Source organism: Leishmania mexicana, chromosome 30 (assembly GCF_000234665.1).
Source record: "Leishmania mexicana MHOM/GT/2001/U1103 complete genome, chromosome 30".
Taxonomy (NCBI): Eukaryota; Euglenozoa; class Kinetoplastea; order Trypanosomatida; family Trypanosomatidae; genus Leishmania; species Leishmania mexicana.
Window position 1 is genome coordinate 603728 of NC_018334.1, and position 20676 is coordinate 624403.

At 58.7% G+C, this 20676-nt stretch overlaps 2 protein-coding genes across 2 annotated transcripts; both read right to left on the reverse strand.

Moving 5' to 3' along the window:
• Positions 1-4780: 4780 nt before the first annotated feature.
• On the reverse strand, positions 4781-5161 carry LMXM_30_1395 (conserved hypothetical protein; the record flags this gene model as incomplete). The annotated part of the gene is made up of 1 exon (XM_003877609.1): positions 4781-5161. One exon carries the CDS (start codon positions 5159-5161, stop codon positions 4781-4783), a length of 381 nt encoding a protein of 126 aa, XP_003877658.1.
• A 2565-nt stretch (positions 5162-7726) lies between these two features.
• LMXM_30_1400 (conserved hypothetical protein) lies at positions 7727-11602 on the reverse strand (the record flags this gene model as incomplete). The annotated part of the gene is made up of 1 exon (XM_003877610.1): positions 7727-11602. One exon carries the CDS (start codon positions 11600-11602, stop codon positions 7727-7729), a length of 3876 nt encoding a protein of 1291 aa, XP_003877659.1.
• Between the last annotated feature and the right edge of the window lie 9074 nt (positions 11603-20676).

The following is a 20676-nucleotide window of genomic DNA, read 5'->3' on the forward strand; positions in this document are numbered from 1 at the left end:
CACCAAACACAAAAGAGGGGGGAAGGAGAACAACGAGAAGAGAGACGCTTGAGAGGTCGCGCAGGCAACCATTAAAACCTCTGCGATACACCGTCACCGCCTGAGGTGAGGCGGTGTGATGATTTACCGTTTTTTGTTGTTGTTGCTGATCCTGCGTCGAATCCGTATTACATACGATAGGGAGGAATAGCGTGCGTGGCAGGGAGTTGGTGGGAGAATCGGCAAAGAGGCGTGGATGACCCGCAACGGCGTGACTCGACGTTTTCCCTGCGGTGGAAGACACCACAGATAGACCGGCAGAAGACAGTGAACGATGGAGCAGGTCGAGTGAGTACAGGAGACAATGAGAGACAAGCAGCGAAGGGCGACCAGTAGCCTACCCAAGAGGGCTTGCCAAGAGGTCCAGTTGCATTAGCTGCTTCGCAGCACTGCGGCACACAGAGGTCCTCTGCTTTCGGCATTGGAACGCGCGCGCGCATGCATGTGGCGACATCACGCAAGTAGGCCTCACAGAGTCAGAGGACAGCGTCATCTCGTGTACGGAGAGAGAGGCGTTCGTCAATGGAAGGCCTATGCATGCATCTTTCATTGTAAGAGCGCTTCGAGGCAGAGTGCCGCAAGCGAAAGAGTATACACCGTGAGCAGAACACACACACAAAGAGAGACACAGAAAGGGCTGATGGCACCGCTTTGCTACTTTCCTCGCCATCTTCCGGCGCCAAAGGCAAGATTTGCATCGGGCATTCACAGTGCTCTGTAGTGCCAAGGGACGCGCGGGCAGCGGCGTCGTCCCCCAGGAGTGCAGAGAAGGTGCTCGCCAACGCACTACTCGGTAAGCGAATTGCTGAGCACGTGCAGCTTATCGCTGCGGAGGATACTACAGGCAGCAAGGGGGAGGATCTTCTTCGACCTGAGGTGAAGCAACTTGCGGAGGCGCGGTGAGTTCCACTGACGGTGATACGGATAAATCACAGATGCACTCTCCCTGTGCAGCAGGGGGGGGCAGCGGCCGGCCCCATTTGTCCTCTTGCTGCTCGCGACGCCGCTTTAATCGTCACGAAGGAGGTGGCTTAGGTCGAGGGCACGCACCACAGTAGAGGGTCACGCCGACGATGCGCTTTGCCCGGGAAGCGCATCTGCCAGCGCAGGGCCCCGTAAGAGCTTCAGTGGCGGACGGCACTCGAATGGAGGTGGTGGGTTGGGCGAGGCAACAGACTCCCCAGTGACCGAAGCATGCGTCTAATCGAACGTTATCTGCGTCGGTGGGCTCCCTTTCTGACGAGTAACTTGAGAAATTAGGAGCAGAGACCACGCGCTGGTGTTCTCCACGACGATACATGCTGCGTTACTACGTGGCCCGGGTGCGGACGAAAGTAGTCGGCAAAACTGAAAGCGCTTCAAGAGAATAACTCCCGCGCTGCGCCACAGAGAAAGCGACCGCGGAAGCGACAACGGTGACCAGGCAGTCGAGACACGAGTCTGCCCCCCATCATCTGTCGGCACCGCTTGGGTAGACGAAGGCGCGAGTAATGTGCTGGGGCTGTTCGCACTGAGAGTGGTGACACGGTCATGAGTAACCGTCCCTGAAAGTGCCGTTAGCATCACCACTTTGGAAGCCGGCTTCGTCGTGTCTCTCCTCTTGTCTCTCTCTCAAGAGCAACCGATATCCATATGGATCCTCTCGCATCCAGGTTAGCCGTATCCTCCGAAAGACCGCCAAGGCGCATCGCGCCCTGCATGGAATCCACTGAAGAGGCCACAACCAGCAAGCGGAAGAAACAGAAGCCGTCGCACACCCCCACAGGGCTTCGAGGAAGCCGGTCAGTGCTGCGCGGCCACAGCGGTGCATCATTCACGCGGTTCGGCAACTCACTCACTTCATCGACATCAGGTACTGGGCAAAGGCTGTGCAGCTGGGGAGGCCTGCGCGCTGGTGCACAGCACTGTCTCACTGGGGCTTCCGTTGGAGCACGTACACGTGCACCCACATCACCTCGACTGAGAGCCAGCAGACACTACACTGATGCCCTTGACAGAAGAAAAGAGCGGCTGCGCTTGTGTTGTGGACGGAAGACTTGTCAGAAGTGGTCTCATACAGCGCGCAGGTGTCCAGCTGCACAGGCTCGACTGCGCTCATTCCAGACCGCCGTGCACCGCTGTCTTTCAGTGTCGACAGGCAGTTAACTGGCACCACTCCATTGGCGCCCATTGTTGGTAGGGACGTTACCGGCTTCCAGGAGCTAAGCAAGTGAGTGGACCTCTCGCAAGCCATGTCACCCAGGCTGAGCATGCTTATATCAGCGCCTCCATCAGACGGCGTCGGTGGATTCGCGGCGCTCGCTTGCCAGCTCACCGCTAGTCGAGCGTGTGCGGCTCTCGGGCAGCCGTACGTGAAGGAGTTGATAAAAGAGCGCGATACAGCAAACAACGAGGCCTCCTCGTCGGCCGCGCAGCGCTGTCGTGATTATTTTAGTCCATCCTGCAACATGGCACGATCCAGCTTGGAAAGCATTCCTGTAGAGAGTGCGTGTCGCGTACACGTGAAAGGAACACGGCAGAGGCCTCAATACGCATCCTGTCCCGATGCAACGTCCAGCGCGAGTACGCAGCGAAGGGAGTGCGAGAGCGGCGCACGGCAGAGTCGCCGCCTCTATCCAGCAAGACGCAAATAGAGAATTCGCTATGACAGCGGTGCTGGCGGCGGGGGGGGGGGCTCAGAAGGCTTGCGATCCCGTTGACCTGCACGACCTAATCTGACAGCTGCTTCATCTCCTGTCTGCCCTGCAGCGCGACGACTAAGGGCGCCGAAAGGTGCACCGCTACGCACTCCATCAGAAGAGGAGGAAAGAAAAGAGAGAGCAGGTCATGCCTACGCGATGACGGAGAGGTGCAGCAAGGTCAGCAGGTGTGTCTATGCATACGCGCTCAACGCCATTACATCCAGCGATCAAGCCAAGCGGAAAAAAAAAGGCGCCGAAGAGGACAGGAAAGTTCCTAAAAATGATGAGCAGCAAGAATGTGCGCATTCTGCGGAGTGGCGTCCCCGCTCAAAGCCGTGGGAGCTCGTAGCCTGGACTCAGTCGCCTCCTACGCCGACCACAACCGGGTCAAGTGCTTTCTGGCGTGTTCAGCGACTCGCGTGTAAAGAGGCGTCCAGCAAAACGAAATCGCCTTTCGTATAAAGCACCGGACAGCACCACCCAGCGGCAATGCACGCCACGAAGGGGAGACGGCGCAAGAGCCGCTCCTCATCCCCTTCCTCCGGCACGACGCTCGGTATGACTTGATACAGACAGAGGGAGCAAAGCCCCTGCGCCTGGACGACATTGACAGTTGCAAGAAAGATGCGCTCATATGGAAGCATACGTCATGCACACGAACAGCATAGCGACACACGCACACACACACACACAAGCGCACTCAACTTCGACGAGGCACATACAAGGCACAAGCGCCAAACGAGGCAAGCCGTGAAACCAACACAGAAAAAGAAACGGCTGTGCCGGACACGCCGCAGACACACAGCACTGACAGTGCAATGAAAAGAGATGATCGAAGCCAACGCCCGCGACCGAAACATGCGCACGCACACACACACACACACACACAACCTCGTGCACAGGAACCTGACGGCACACAAGGTCCCGGAAGCATACAACTGTATTGGCGCCTCTGGCAAACGCCAGCCACCCGCAGGCCCACAGAGAGAGCGCCATCTTCCCAAGACCTCACCCCGCACTCCGCACACAAACGCGTCCATACCGAAGAACAGCATCTCATCGCATCACCTCAATGAACACCGCAACAAAACTTCTTTCGCGGCCACATCCCCATTTCACCACGGGCACGTCAGCAGACATACGCGCACAGCCACACCCCGCCTACCCCTGTCGCACCATGGCTGCACCCGCGTCGTCCAGCACCAGCCGTCCGGCCGTCGAAGCGGGCCATGCGTCTCACGGGCTCCTCCGGTCCTTCCGCGTCCCTCTTCCTCGCATACCCGCTGCACCATCGCCGCAGCACCGACTCAGCTGGACTGCGCGCCCCCATCCACGCCGCCCACGTCCACGGTCCCGCTCCACAGCAGAGGCAGGGGCGTCTGTCGCGCGGGCTGCAGGGGGTCGGCTAGGCCCACTCCGGGCTCTGCACGCCTTTCACACGCGTGGGTGTTGCCCGAGTTGTCGAGCCGCCGACACCATGCGCAGTGAGCGGGCACAAACATCAGCACCACCCCACGTCTCTCTGGCACAGCGCCAGCCCAAATCTGTCCGTCAACGACAAGAGCCCGCAGCCGCACCCGAGGGCAGGCTGTGCAGGCTGTCTAGCCCCCGCACCCTGACGGGGTGTGGGGAGCTGGGTCCTCGATGCCACATACTAAGGTGGCCGGAGGGCAATAAAGCCGAAAGTAAAACCAAACAAACAAAAACAGAAAGCAACAACGGGAAAAGCAGCATTGAAACGACGGGAGGACGGAGCAGGCGGGAAGTCAAGCAAAGCCGAAGTCAGAGGGCGCACGTGAGCCCACCCACCCACCCCCTCTTCCTCAACAAAAGTGGGGGGCAATCAACGGGGATAAAGACGCCTCGTACAAAAAAGGCAAAAGTGGCAGAGAAGGCGGGCAGTTCACTGAAGATGGGCACACTACAGCACACAGTGCGGTGATGGCACAGCACGAAGAAGCATAGGCGAAACCGAGTCCGTGCGAAAACGCAGTGTGAAGGGTGCGTGCCTCTACTCCTATGCAGGTGCTTGCGGGTGGCCTCTTTTTACACCACAACGTCTAGCGCTTGTCAGGCGGGTTGTCATCGTCGAGTTTCGTGCCGACAGCCAAGTGGGTCACCTTCGTACCCGACGAGTTGACAGTGGGTGGGCGGTCAATGTAAACGCATTGCTTTGGCGGCGCCTGCGGTCCGGTGTGACCCTCGCGAATACTAGCCGGGATAGACATCACAGTGCGGCATCGCGGGCACATGGCAAGGCTGGTGTTCTGCGGCAGGATGAGGATGCAGCGGCAGCACACGCACGTCACACTGAACTGCTGGACCGGCGTCACGGCTGCGCACATCGGGCACCGCACCGAGGGGGCACCGATGGGGTAGGCAAGCGTAACATGGCACTGCTGGCAGGTAATCTGCCCTGTCGACTGAGGGGAGTGCGGCATCGTACACACACACACAGCAAACGGAAACAAAACCGAATGCGCCCGATTCTCTCGCGTATCGGAGGCGCTCTCCTTCTGCAGGGCTCCGCGTGTTACCAGTCGAGCGCTGCCGACAACCGCACAGAATCACGAGGACAGGCGAAGTGAGGCAAGCCTCGCTGATGGGAAAAAAAGGTAACAATAAAATCAAGCCAGCGACTGAGGGAGACCGTGTGCACCACCTCCGCAGGTATGTGTCAGATCACGCGAAGCGAGCAGCAAGGGCAGCTATCATAAAGATACGATGGAGAAAGCAAACGTGCAATAAAGAAAGGGGAGCGCAAGGCGAGGATGAAGGACGGGAGAGGTGCAGCCCTGCTGAAGAGCCTCCGCAGAGACGCGCACCAAGACATCGGCGTCCGATCCACCATCAAGCACGCTACACATCAAGACGGGAAAAGGCGCCATGAACCGCCGGCTGCTCTCTGCACGCTGAGGTACCGACGCAGCCTCATGAACGAGTTCGCCTCCGGCTTATGAATAGCACCTCTTCCAAGAGCCCACACGGCACATGAATCGCTCCAGTGGGCAGGCAACGACTACATGTCCGCCCCCTTCAAGACCACCAGCGCATTGCCAACAGCCCATCTCTATTTTCTAGTTCGATACAAGACAGAATACGTAAGAGTTGCAGGCGAAGAAACGCGAAGAGCACTACACACCTTACGCGGCACACTCGAGCACGGGAACGCCATTTACGGACGCGCCAGTGACACGATTCAACGACCATACTAGGGCATATCAACTCGCACTTGCTTGCGTGACAGCGCCCCGCTCCGCGAGAAGCGTGCACAGAGACAAAGTGCCTCCGAAAAAGCTAAGACTTGGTGCAGTTTATTAAGACAGCCAGCCAATGCAAAACGTTTTTTCCAGCTTGCCCATTTCACCACGGGCACGTCAGCAGACATACGCGCACAGCCACACCCCGCCTACCCCTGTCGCACCATGGCTGCACCCGCGTCGTCCAGCACCAGCCGTCCGGCCGTCGAAGCGGGCCATGCGTCTCACGGGCTCCTCCGGTCCTTCCGCGTCCCTCTTCCTCGCATACCCGCTGCACCATCGCCGCAGCACCGACTCAGCTGGACTGCGCGCCCCCATCCACGCCGCCCACGTCCACGGTCCCGCTCCACAGCAGAGGCAGGGGCGTCTGTCGCGCGGGCTGCAGGGGGTCGGCTAGGCCCACTCCGGGCTCTGCACGCCTTTCACACGCGTGGGTGTTGCCCGAGTTGTCGAGTCGCCGACACGCATGTACCTACGCACAAAGAGATTGCATAGCGTGTCGCGCAGAAGGTGCGCTCTGGGCCACCACAGACCCGTGACGAGGAGGGAAACCGGGGAGGACAGACGCAGCGGTAAAACTGGGAAAAAGAAACGAGAGCACACGCAGACACACACGACAACGCACATAAACAAAACATTATCATGACGATATAACAAAAACGGAAAAACGCTTTCATGGAAGACGAGCACGCAGAGCACGGCGCGAAATCGGTGACGGATGCTTGCCGGCTCCTTCGGGTGCAAATGGCTCGCACATCCGTTGATCTCGCGCACAGCAGCTCGTGCGCCTCACCACCCTCGCATCCACACCTTTGCCTCGTCCACTTGCTGCGTCCCTTCTGCTTTAGAGCATGAGTCAAATACCAGTCTACCCACCCGCCTTGCAGCAGCCCCCATCAGGCAGGTCGCGAAGTGGTGCGCCCCTCGGTGGCTGCTCAGACTCCCTCTCACCAGTGGGTGGTGTCAGGGCTGAAGGGGGAATGCGTTCGAGTCACACTGACACTCTGCCCACCACATGGATCGTACATGCGTGTGCACTGTCGCACGTCGTTCCAACGCAAAGTCAGCCAGGGCCTGACGGCTGGCATACGTAGCGATATGTCGCTCTGACTTCCCCAAGCCATGGACGCCTAGTCCTGTCGCCATCAGAAGCGGTTTGGTATTGGCAGAGGGGTAGGGGGAGGGGATGCTTGGCTTCCTACACACAAAAAGCGAGAGGGGAGGGGAGGGGTGTGCTGGACCCGGAGTTGTCGCGCTCTGAGGTGTGTGCATCCCTCCATCATGCGGTACGTGAATCTGCCGCGCAAAACGTGAAACAGAAAACGAAATCAGACACATACGCGCGCCTTTGGGCGTCCCACAGACACCCCAGCGCGCCAGAGAGACGGTCTAAGGCGACACTCCTTTCAATGCCGTCAGGAGGAGAGGCGGATGAGAGGATTCCGAATTCTGGCCCTTCGATGAGGCAGCAAGAGCCGCAGACGCAACGAGGTCTACCAGCATGGGTGGGGAACACTCAGCGCAGCTACTCGGTATGTCGCCACCAGAGCCACCGCATCTTCCCTCCCACCCTCGCTGATCGGTGAAGCAGTCTGCGCCCATGTTCACGTCTGCCACAGCGAAGAACAACCAAGCAAGGCAAGGACACGGATGGCCTATAGTGCTCACGTCAAGCAGCCAAAAAAAGGGGGGAGGCTTGACGATGCAGCGCGATACCGTTTCAGCACCTGCACGCACACCAGCGCATCACTCGTCGTCTTCGCCGCCAAAGAAGAGGGGCGCCGAAGCGCACCGCTCCAGCAGATCGTCCACCTCAAAGCCCGTGCCCATTAGTCCCGCATCCCTTGCCCGTAGCGACGTCGTGGCTGCGGATTTGCCGGCTGCGGATGCGGTATTTCCAAAGACTGTCGTAAAGGCCAGGCGGGAGCTGGCCTCGACAGACTCCCCTGAATCGCTTTGCTGGAGGGCTGCATTCAACGACGCCGCCAGAGAAGGCTGCTTCCTGGGTCCAACGGTCAACGGTGCAACCGGTGTGCACGAGGTGCTCGACAGTGGTGAGTGGGTCATCGGGATCACCAGGGTGCCCCAGACATCGTCAAACATGCTGCTCATACCACCGGCACAGCTGTCTGGTGCCTTGAGAGACGAGGCGGCGGAGGCGCCAAAGGCGTACGAGAGCGACTCCGTGTGCCGGGAGACAAGCGACACGGACGAGTGACGGTTATGTCCCTCCTCCTCCTCGTTGTAGGGGTCATCCTCATGGCTGGTATGAAGTCCATCTTCGCACTCCTCGTCTTCCTCGCCGCGACCCTGGTTCTTCAGGCGCCAGCGACGACCCTCGCGCTCCTCCAGCGCGAACACCTCGCCAAGCACCTTTTCGATGCGGCGCTGCTGGCCCACGAAGCGCGGCGTGACACCAATGAAGAAGCGCACCCCGTCGTGCTCGTAGCGGCGGATGACGTACCGGTCTACGCGGACTGGGTTACCTTGCGGGTCGCGCACCCACGCGCGGTCCTCCTCGGTGGAGTCGCGGGTGAGAATAGCAACCACCTTGATCCAGGCCAGCACCACCTCCTCGATGTTCATGGTCCCCTCGCGGCGGTCGATGTCGATGAACAGCTGCGCAGCAGCGGACACGGCAGCCTCGGCGTTTGTGGGGCGCCGCTTTTTGCCGCTGTTCTGCGTGACTGCCACAGCGGCAGCGGCCTTCTTTGCCCGCTGCATGGCGGCCTGCATCAGCTGCTTCTCAGCCTTTGGGTGAGGCGGCATGTTTGTCTCCGTAATGTTCGTGAAGGAGTCATCCAGGCCACCGGAGCCGCGCACCCAGAAAGCCTCCGGCGCGGCCATCTCCTTTTCCTGCAAAAGCGGATTGCTCGCATGATTGCTGGTGAAGTTGACGTGTCCGCCACCGCCAGTGGTCGCGACGCCGCTATCTGCCGTGCTGGAGGCGACAGACGGGCCCGTGAAACCGCCGATCGACTCCATGGCAGCAGGCTTGGCGGCTTGCCGCTCCGTTGTGCCGGTGATGACGGTGCTCTTGCTTTCAGTCTCCTCTGGGGCACACGGCAGCGGTAGCGGGGCCTCCCCCTTTGACTTGAGCATCGCCTGGAGTTCCGCCTGCGTGCAGCACCGCAGCACATCCCCCTGCCACAAGCCCATGGTAGGGATGTCATCAGCCACAATGATGACGTCGTTCACGTGCCGCGGCGGTGGCACCGTCGTGTTCGCGTGCAGCAGTCCGCGGTAGTTCCACGAGCGCTGTTCCGGTACCGAGTTGCTGTCCACCGTGGTGTTGAGCTGCTGCGCCATGATGAGCGTCGCGCGACGGGCGTAGGCCGCACTCGCCCAGATGCAGATGTGGCCATCCTCGACCCAGATGCGGAAGCGCTGCTTGCGTCGGTGCAACAGGGCACACTTGCGCGCCTCATCGGCAGGGGTCGTATTAGCGGATGCTGAAGCTGGTGCCCCAGGCGCCGGCGGAGGGGGCGGCGGCGGTGGCGGCGGCAAGGTGGTGCTGTTTGACGCCGACGCAGACCCCACCTGCCCCGGCAACGGTGGCGGCGGCGCTGTCAGAGGAAAGGTTGGGACGCGACCCATGCCAGGCGCGGCATACGGAGATGCTGATTTTGAGCCCGACCGCGGGCTGGACATGGCGGAGTGGCGGTGCGCGGCGGCAATCATGGCGGCGGCGGCCATGGCAGGCGGGTACCCCGCCGTGTTCAAGGCCGGGTGTCGCAGTGGCGTGGACTGCACATTGAAGCCGGACATCATGATAATTGGATACTTACCGCAGCTGAGCGTTTTCATGCCAACGTGGCGTCGCAGCGGCGCAGTGTTGCTGTTTGCCTGCTCCGCGGACATGAACAGTTGCTGCGGCGTTGTCACGCATGGGATGTCAGGCTCGAAGAGGTAGCCTTCTTCCTCGAGGCGCTGCAGCTGCGGATGGTGAGGTTCGGCCAGGTCCTCGGGATTGAAGCCGCTCATCCCGGTGTGCACCGGCTTCTGACCCGCCTTCGCCGTCCCCGCCTCTAGCAGGCTGCGCAGGCGAACGCGGAACTCGCGCACAAACTGCAGCATGGGTATGTTCGACAGTGGGAAGCGTATCAGCACCGGGAGCATCGGAAGCGCCTGGGGGTTGATGCGCGCCTCGATGCACTGGCGCACGTACATGTATGTAGCGAGCATCACCATGTTACCGAGAATTTGATCGCCGACGTCCTTGTCCACGAACATCGTCCCCTTCAGCAGGTGTTGTTCAACCTCAAACTCCTCGTCAATGTCGTCGCTGCCGTTGCAGTTTCCCTCCTTGCGCGGAAAGCTGCGCTGCGGTTTGCCGGCACCAGTGCCGTCTTCGGAGCCGCGGCTTCCCGTCGCCCGGCGCATCCCGACGGTAGACGGGAAGAAGCCGAACATGCCCATAATTCTCACGTAGGAGTCGCCAAACTGCACGTAGAGCGGATCGTTAACGGGCTGCGGCTTCCCGGGGTCATAGCGTGAAGCAATCACGCAAGGAAGTGGGCGCACGTCATATGCCACCGGCGACGTGACGTGCTTGTAGTGTCTTGCCGAGTACTCGTTCAGTACCTTGGCACTGCCGGCCGCACCCATGGCCGGCGTGATTGGATTGCCTTTCACGTCGGCGGCTGCGGTTGTGCTATAGCTGGTGTGCGACGGCTTGCCCTTCATGTAGCGCTTCGCCGCCACGTAGCCAGAGACGAACTCGTCAAACGACAAATCGCCCATCGTAGCGCTCGCCGCGGGCGGCGCGCCGGAGGCGTTGGGTCCTCCATGAGGCGCGTGCGCGTCGTTCATGCCGCAAGAAGGAGACAGCGCCACCAACGGCGACAGGGAGAACGGGGGCGGAGGCGGTATGGCGCCGCCTACACCCGCGCCGCCCGTTGCTGCTTGGCTAGCGAAGTGTCTCCCCTGCTGCTGCTGCTGCTGCTGCTGCTGCTGCTGCTGATACGCATGCTGACGCCCCGTCTGCTGCTCCTGCAGCTGCTTCCAGTATGCCTGCCGCAGCTCCTCATCCGTCGCGAAGACGCCCGGCTCATTATCGCGAATAAGGATCTGGTACAGTCCTTCGCGGGTGTCGGAGTAGCTGCGGAAGTCCATCGGGCACACCCTGGGCGGAAGACCCTGCGCATTCAGGCAATCCTGAGGCGACTGGGCGGACGGAATGGCGCCTCCCAGCCCATTCGTACTTCCCGCGTCGGCGCCGCTGTCGCCAGTGGCTGAGCACCCAGACAAGAGAGGGGAGGAGGCTGTGGGCGACACCGCGGTCGCTGTCGCTGCAGTCGCATTCGCCTTTTCTCCGCCGAGCTCGCGCTTCTCGAGATACTCCTTGTAGAATTTTTCAAACTCCTCCTCCTCGTTGATGGCCGTCGTGGTGCAGAAATAGTCGCTGTCACGGGGCGTCTGGGCGCTGCGCAGGGCACGAAAGTAGTACTTGGCGGTGCGTCGGTACCGCGAGTTGTACAGATGCTGGAATAGAGGGCAGTCGGGGCTGGGGAAGAAAGATGTCGTCAGGGGGATGAGGATGATCTCATTCCGCCGGTTGCGTCCGTGGCGGTGGCTGTAGAGGCCACGCTCGTGTGTCTCGTGGCTCGGAAGAGCTCCCATTGCTTACGGTGGTGTTCAACGATCGGGGCCTGAGCGGTGGTGGAGCCAGGGCGCTTGTTGGCAAAGGTCAAGAGTAGAAGAGATGCAGGCAGAATCTGCTCGGCCTACCCACGGACGGCGGTCCAGCAACCAGGACAACGACGAAAACAAAGTCTCTCCGGTCAATGCGCTCCAGAGGAGAAAAGAAAGGCACGCACGGGCAGAGAACCGCTTGCCGATTTTTTTTTGGAGGGGGGCGCGATCCTTGCGGCTGCAAGTCGAGTCAACGCCTCCGTAAAGTAGTGGGCAAAAAAAAAAACAGGAAAGAGAAGGAAGACGGTGGGTCGAAGCGGCGTGCGACGGAGCTGATATACACGCGCGTGCACGCACACACGCACACACACGCACACGAGAAATATATATATATAAAGGAGAGAGTAAACCAAGTCCCGCGGCACAGGAGAAGCAGAGCAAGGCGCGGCTTGAGAGGAAGGACACAAGAGAAACGGACAATCACGAAAGGCGTTTGCAGGCTCGAGGCGGAAACATCAAGAAGTAAAAAAAAAACACAAACGGAGGTGGGTGGGTGAGGGAGCGGGGGAGGGGGACACAAAACAGAGGCGTCGGAAAATGGGAACACGCACAGACACGCACGCGCACGCACACACACAGATACACGCGCGAAATAAATAAAAAAAACTTTAGGAGCCACGCGTGTACACACACACACGCGGCAAGGCAGTCTTCGCAGTCAATGGCAACGCCGTGGGTTGGTTATAAGGGGCAAGAAACCAAGTACAACCGACGAAATGAAGAAGCACTGGCCCGAGTAGGGCAGCAGCGCACACGCGGAGGGAGGTGAACACGTAAATTACACTCGTGGGAGCGGTGTCTCAGTCGGCAGAACGTACAACGACACTGAAGGCAGGGGGAGGGACTTGCTCACAGATCGGGTGAGCCTTCGCTCTTTTTTTCTTTACAATTGATATGTAACTCTTTCGTCCCGCGCCGCTGTGCAGAGCCTGCTTATGGTGACACAAGCACAGGGCGGTGAGAGCGAGACGAGAATAGGGAGGGCAGAAGGCAGAAAGTACAGACAGAGACACGTGCCGCAGAGAAGCGCTGCGACGTTATGCGGCACGGAGGCCGTTGCAAGTGAAAATACGCTCGAGACGAAACGTCAAGAAGAATCGCAGCGAAATCGATGCCACCGATCACCACACGCAGAGAGAGAGAGACTCTGCCAAGGCACACCCGACACGCGGCACGAAAAGAAAAAGAAAATCCTCCGAGGCGTAAAGGATGGTGCAAACGGCAACGGATGCAAATACCTCATATATATATGTGTGTGTGCAAGCTAGACGTGGCCGACCCCTAGAGGGAGAGAGGACGCAAACACTCGAGAGAAGGCGAAATAGACGAAGAGTTTGGGTTGGGAGAATCGGAGACGCGGAGCGATGAAACACAAAAAAAAACGAAAAGAGAGTGCGCCCTGTCTGAAGGGACGTGTGCGACCCCCTTTCAAAGATTCCCTTTTTCACAGCTCCAGCCCTCGCTCTCTCTCTCTCCCTCGCTTCTCGAGTCTTGACTCGCCCACGCGTCTTGTCGCTGATACCCACAAGCGTAGCGGATCTTTCTTCGGCGCCAAACACGACAACTACAGGCAGCTCTCCACCGTATTTTTTTTGCTTTTTTTTACGTTGGAGGGGAAGGGGGAAAGGAGGAAAAAGGGGGGAAAGGGGGGAAAGGGGGGAAGGGGAAGGGGGAAAGAGGGAGGGGGGGGGGCTCTGTTCTCTCAGGCGTGTCGTTCTCTGCGTCTGTCTCGCAGGCCTGTACGTCCCTCTTGTCAGTGATGTAAAGAGGATGAAGTGACGGCGCTGGAAAACAAACACACACACACACAAAAAAAGAGCGATGGAGATCGCCCACTGGGCCACGCCTTTTACCGCAACACTAATGTATCACAGGCAACACGGAAAGCTTAGTGCGTTCGTTTTTTTTTGGTTTGATTGTTGTTTTTTGTGAGGGTGTGTGTGGGAGGGGGGAAGGGAAGGGAGAAGGGGAAAGGGGTGCGCGCAGAGTGTATTCGCGGCAGGTGGAAAGTAACGAAACACCGATACGATACCAGCAAGAGGCATACAATAGCCTGACACAACCACAAATGCGGAAAGCACAGCACGGCTGCAGTGAAGCAGTGCACCGAAAGCAGAACGGAAATGGTCCCCAATTTCAGCACTGCTCTACCTTATTTTTTTGGTTTCCTTCGTGTGTCGCCGTGCGTTCGTGAACGCTCGCGCACACACAGACACACACGTTCACAAACACGAGCCGGAAGCGAGGGCGAAAGAGGAAGATAGAAACACACTGGACGGGAAAACGCTGAGAGAAGAAAAGGGCGAGTAATACATGAAGGGAAGCGGCAGAAACAGAACAGAGGAACAGTGGTCAAGAACACCGAAATCAGATCACGCAACAGAACATCTACACAGACACACCAAAAAAAAGGAAGAGCACAGAACAGAACAGGAGAGACGGAGGAAGAGGAGGTGGTGAACCAAATTGCACGGCGGCTTCTACGTCGACTTGCTTCACTGTTGTCGCCGTCAGCCGGAGCTGCAGGTCCCCACCACCGTCACACCTTCACGGAAACACTTTCGTTACTCTGTCACGAGAGCACACGCCTGCAAAATAATAAAAAACGCGATGATAATAATAGAGCTCTCTCAGTCGCTTTTCTTACGCTTACCCCAAAGACACACGGCAACGACCGGCTGCTGGCAGCTGTGTAGCGAGCAGGCTAGTCCTGTATGCTTCGCTTTCTGCCGGCACGATATGCTTCTGGGCTTCGAAAGAGCGAGGTTGACCTACACGAACGTTGACAGAGAAGCAACGCCAGCAAGGATGGGTTGAAGAGGTGTGCAGCGAGAAAACGCCAGCGTGCTCAAAAGGAGGAGGGCCGACACGGAGAGTTGATTGACACACACACGCACACACGCGGAGACAACAAAGGCAGATGAGGTGGGAGAGCGCCCCTCCCAAAAAAAAAAGAAAAGAAAAGACAGGCGAGAAACCACAGCGTACAAGTGACAGATAACCCAAAAATGCAGAGCACAGGAGGAGGCGCAAAGAAAAGAGAAAAGCGCCGGTACACGGAGGAGAGACCCTACAAGAGAGAGATCCCATGCAGGTGGTGGGGGAGGGGTCTTGTTCTCCAGCGTGTGTATGTGTGTACGTGGGTGCGTGTGCGTGTGCGCTTTCCTCGTTGCAGACTCGTCGCAAGACACGAAAACAAGCCGTTGCTGATCAAGATAAACTTTCCCGATCGAAAACGTCGTGTGGGTGTCGAGAGTACGGTGCCGGAGTCGCCCCCCTCCCCTCCCCCACACACACACCTCCTCGTAAATCGTTCCGTATCGGACTGCGCCCTTCGTTCGTTTTCTCCCCTTTACGCGCGCGTTACGGCACCTTTTGTGTTGTGTATTATGTTGTGTGGGTGCGATGTTTATCGTCACGCTGTGGGTGGCGAAGGCGTGGCGAGTGAGTGTCCGGTCGTATTTCCCTTTCGTTCGTTTCGTGTCCTATTTCCTCCCCCCGCTTTTTTTTGCAGAGGATAACGGCAGCACGAGCGAGAGAGGGGAGACACGGAAAATGGGAAAGGGACGTTAGAGACGACACAAGGAAAAAGGAAAAAAAATGCAAACGCGCACGCACCAGGCGATGAGCCTTCTCCGTGTAACCGTATTCGTTCCTTCTTCTCGCATCGACCGCTCCCCGCCTACGTCACCTGCTCTCGCCCTCACACACACACACACTCTGCGTCGGCTTGAACCTTAACGAAGAATAGTAATAGCACCACCCTTTCCGCTATCCTTCTGTCCGTGCCTCGAGGTGCGAGAGAGAGAGAGTGCAGCAGATGCGCAGCGTTAGGGTGGAGGAGGCGTGGTGCAAGAGTGGTGGGGAGGGGAGGGGAGGAGAGGCGCGGTGCGTGAGGGGGGAAAAAAAAGATGAAAGAAGAAAACGCCGTCCAGGGGCTGCCGTTCCCTTTCTCCCTCCCTCACCCTCCCCCCCCTTTTTCCTGATGCGCAGAGCAGGAAGGGACGACGAGCAAGCTAGAAAATCGGCCAAGTGGTCCCGTGCGTGGAGTACGAAGAAATCAACGGAAAAGAGACAACAATCCGGCAAAGGCGAAAAAAAAAAAAACGCTCTGTCAACAGTCCTCGCGAGGGGGAGAGAGAGGGGGGGAGAGATGCACGCGTGTTGGCGACTGGATGAGAGCTAAACAGAAATCAGAGGATGAAGCAAACGGCAGACAGTAAAAAAAAAAACGGCAGTCACGACGTATGCCTGTCTGTATGTAGGCGTGTACTTCTCCGTTAGATCGGATACAGCGTTTTATAGACGGTTAAGTGGGGGCCTCGGGAGGGGGGGGGGTATCAGCTCCGCCGTTCTTTTCCTTTTCGAGGTCGTCTCTCGCTATCTGGCGTTGGCGTGCCTTCGCTCTTTACTGTGGAGTCGCAACACGCGTGCAGAAAGGCTGAGAGCGCAAGAGAAGTTTTGTCGCGGTGGGCGCCTGCAGAAGACCACAGTGTGTGCCCTCCGGTGAGTGCGGCACAAAAGGAAACAACAAGATATTGCAGCACCGACCGGCACCGTTCATCCCCGCCCACGCGAACGCCGATGGAGCGCGCAAACGTGCGCACGATAACGAAAGAAAAAAAAGGAAGAGAGAATGCGAAGAAGAAAACACAGCTGCCTAACCGGGCCAGAGGGAGAGCACGACAACGCAGCAAAGGCGACCTTCGGGAGAGACGATGATGCGGGAAGGTGTCCAGTGATCCACAGCGCGATGCGAAAGGTAAAAACTCGTAGACGCCGTCCGCGCCGTTTTGCAGCAGCTCGGCAGAAGGGCACGGCAATAAGCAGAAGAGAGCTCAGCGCGGAAGCGGCCAATGAAGAAAAATGTGCCTGTTGTGTTTCTCTCCTGCCGCTCCCTGTTGAGGTGGTTGGTCCGTTGTTTCGTAGCTTGGCGGAAGGTGGTGATGGTGGAGCTGCCGATGTTTCTGTAGCTGGTTCAAGGCGATCCCGAGGCCTGTGCCTGCGCGTGTGCCCCCGCACGATTTTCTTCCTGTCTTGAAATGAACGGAGTGGCAATGGCGTAAAGAAACAACGAGAAACGAAAGTAAAAGAACATACAGATACACGGGTGTAGTGCGTGTGCTCCGGAAGTCGGTGCCCTGTCAACGATCGATGACAACTTGGCAAGAAAACAGGGAGGAAAAAAAAGAGTTCTTTAGCTGCTAGCCAGCGGAGGAAGTGCGTACGTGTGTGTGTGTGTGTGTGTGTGTTTGTGTGTGTGTGTGTGTGTGTGTGTCGAGGGGGAGGTAGGAGGGCACACACGCACGCGCAAGCGTGGCGTTGGCAGCACAATGGCAAGGCGGTGCAGTGTACGAGCCCAGATGCAGAAAGGCGAGACACTCGAGAGAAGAAAGCGGGGGAGAAGCAGAGGGATGCAGAGACAAGGGGTACAGAGGCCCGACAACACGGAGGCATTCCCCCATGTGATGCCGTGAGGAACCCTTAGCCGCACAGTACTCTGCCATCGAATTTGTAGGGAAGAAGCAACGCTGTCAAAGAGTTGTGAGAGAGTCGTGCCGTTGCGGGCGCACCTCTGAGAAGAGTGCCTGCTGATCAGTGTCCCGCTCCATCATGTCTACGAATGCCGTCGAGGACGAGTGCCGGACACGCTTGTGTGCTTTTTTTTCCTTAGGAGAAGGGAGGGTTCCCTCCTGTGTCACTTGACCAAAAAACAACAGCCGGGTCCGAGAAACTGCTCCGGCGCTACACATCTTTCGCGGCTGCGCTTCTCGTCTGCAAGTAGTGGGTCTACGCGAAACAGACACGGGCCCACAAGCCCACTCAGAAAGTCTTAAAGCCCAGTCGCCAGCGCATGCCGCGAAGAGAAAATCGTGAAGATGGGGACCGTGTACACGAGCGCGCCCCGTGCACTGACGCATCCCATCACAGTAGGCGCCTTCCTCCATATGGCGTTCCAACAGGCACGAATACCCCCTGCAAAGGTCTATGCAGCCTTCTCCTCCAGCAACGTCGGGGCTTGCAACAACGAGAACTATAGTACTGGGAAATCCATGCAACGGTAAACAATAACAAGAGAAAAATATATATATGCAAGCTTGAAAGAGTCAACGATGACTTTCCGCTTGTGACACCTTTGTGAATCCATCCTCAGCACGAGTGACACGTCGACACACAAGGATGCGCGCGCGCCCTCCCCCTCCCACCGAGCGCATACACCTCTCTCTCTCATGCGCTCATTCGCGCTGCGTGCGCTGCTACTCACGGTGCTTTCGGATCCCTGGGTGTGTCTCCGCCCCAGGTGACCAAACCGAAGACCGTCGTCAGGAATCACGACACGGGCACCAGCAGCAGCAGCAGATCAGGAAGAAGGGGGGCAGAGGGGCGGGCGCTGCCGGGCCCACACACGTGTCTTCCAGCCCACCGCACGGGCACCACACACCAAGGAGTGCTTCGTCCGCGACGAAGGTAGAAGCAGTCCCACCAGACGGCAGGCGTGCGACAGCACATGGACAGTGGCAAGGACGAGACACACAGGGTAAAAAAAAAAAAGATGGAGAGGGAGGGAAGAGCGGGCGGGGCCGGCGTCCCCCCCCCCTCCCGCTGCAGATGAACAACAAGACGGGGAGGGAAGAGGAGATGGTGGGCGGGGAGGGGAGGGGAGGACGGGATGAGCGGAACAACAGTGGCAGAACAAAACGAAAATGAGAGCACCAAACAAACATGAAAGGACGCCGGCGACACACAACGCAGCAACACACGCCTACACGCGCGTGCGCCCTCGCGCCGGAGTGCCACTACACGCGGCATAGAGAGAGAGGGAGAGGGAGAAAGCCGTTTTCCAGCAGACGAGACCATCCGAAGAAAGGCGCACCCGACCGCAGAGGCGGTCCCGCACGCGTGCAGAAGAGGAGGAGGAGAGAGAAGAATGGGAAAAGCCCAGGAAAACATGCTCTGTTGTGAAGAAGCCGAGATGGGCATACACTTTTCGTTTTTCTCCGCTCGAAGTTTCTGTGCACATGTGGCCCGCAGGCAAGACACGCGAAAACAAGAGACAGCGGCGGAGAGGCAATCACTACAGATCAGTGAAGGCGGAGAAGGAGTTGAGAAGACGACGCGCAAGAGCCATAACATCCGCGCCATGGATAGGGAGGGGAAGGGGAGTACGCTTGCACGTGCAGTCTGCGTCAGTGTACCGACACCATAACGACGAACAACAACACAAAAAAAAAAGAAAACGGAAAGCAAGAGAAGCTCGCCAGCAATGAAAAACGCAAGGGAAAAAAAGCGCTGGCCGCTTCACACGTACCAGCGGCATAACGCTACGGCGAGACGCCCGGGTCATAGTGCCCGCCGTCGTGGTCCAGCGAAAGAAGTCCGAGAATTTTGTGCACCTGACAACAAGGGAGAGGGCCAAACGGCGAAATAAATAACAAGGTAAGCAAGACCGGGTACGCGCAAGCCCGCCCAGTGCGCACACGCCTGAGAGGTGCGTGATGAGAAGCTCCCGCACTCTTCGGTCCGATCGGCACGGGAACCGCACACAGACAGCAGAGAAACACCACGCGCGCGCATGTATGCGCAAGTGAAAGGGAAGAGAGAAGTCGCCAGGCGGAGCTCACGCAAAGGGTCGCCACCACCAGAGAAGAAATACGAGCACACACCCGCAGGAACGGGCTGACATGATTCACCGCTACCGTGTAACAGCGCTGTGCACCGGTCATCCTTTCTGCAGTCGAAATCATACGGTGCACACGCACCACCAGACTAACAGAGGTGCACGGTCCCACACAGACACACACAGTATACAACAGAGAGGATGGGATGAGAGACGATGGCCACATGACGCTCACGTGCGACAGGCACGCAAAACGCGTCATCCCTCGCCCCACGCGCACTCGCGAAAAAAAAAAAGCGTGTGCATTCGAAGGAGCCTCCCACAGACGAAGAGGGGCGCCTCACGACCCAACTATGAAGAACGAAGAGAGAACAACCTCTCCTCTGAATACACTACGGCACGCATCACATGCGCACAATCCTTCGCACTCCCAACATGCCCATTTCACCACGGGCACGTCAGCAGACATACGCGCACAGCCACACCCCGCCTACCCCTGTCGCACCATGGCTGCGCCCGCGTCGTCCAGCACCAGCCGTCCGGCCGTCGAAGCGGGCCATGCGTCTCACGGGCTCCTCCGGTCCTTCCGCGTCCCTCTTCCTCGCATACCCGCTGCACCATCGCCGCAGCACCGACTCAGCTGGACTGCGCGCCCCCATCCACGCCGCCCACGTCCACGGTCCCGCTCCACAGCAGAGGCAGGGGCGTCTGTCGCGCGGGCTGCAGGGGGTCGGCTAGGCCCACTCCGGGCTCTGCACGCCTTTCACACGCGTGGGTGTTGCCCGAGTTGTCGAGCCGCCGACACCATGCGCAGTGAGCGGGCACAAACATCAGCACCACCCCACGTCTCTCTGGCACAGCGCCAGCCCAAATCTGTCCGTCAACGACAAGAGCCCGCAGCCGCACCCGAGGGCAGGCTGTGCAGGCTGTCTAGCCCCCGCACCCTGACGGGGTGTGGGGAGCTGGGTCCTCGATGCCACACACTAAGGTGACCGGCACCATCATCAGGGCTTACGATGAGAACACGCGCGTAGGGAAATGAAAAGGGCCGATACTTTCATGACACTCCGTCAACTCGTGCAGGCCACCCAGCGCATGGACGCGACCGCAGCACCACCTCCCTCTTGCCCAGCAAGCAGTGGAAAGGCGCCTGCAGAGGAGAGACCACACGCACACGCACGCAGAATAAAAGTTGTCGTCTGCAAGAGAAAGCAACTTAAAGCAAACCGAGCAGGCGAGGATGGCCACCGATGCATGTGAAGGCGCACCGGAAGAGGGGCGGAGAGCATCACAGACGGTCAACACGGCTGGTGAGTGGTGGGGAGGAGGACTAGAGGGAGAACAGGGAGCACAGGGAAAGGAAAAGGGCGGCGGCGGTGAGCAA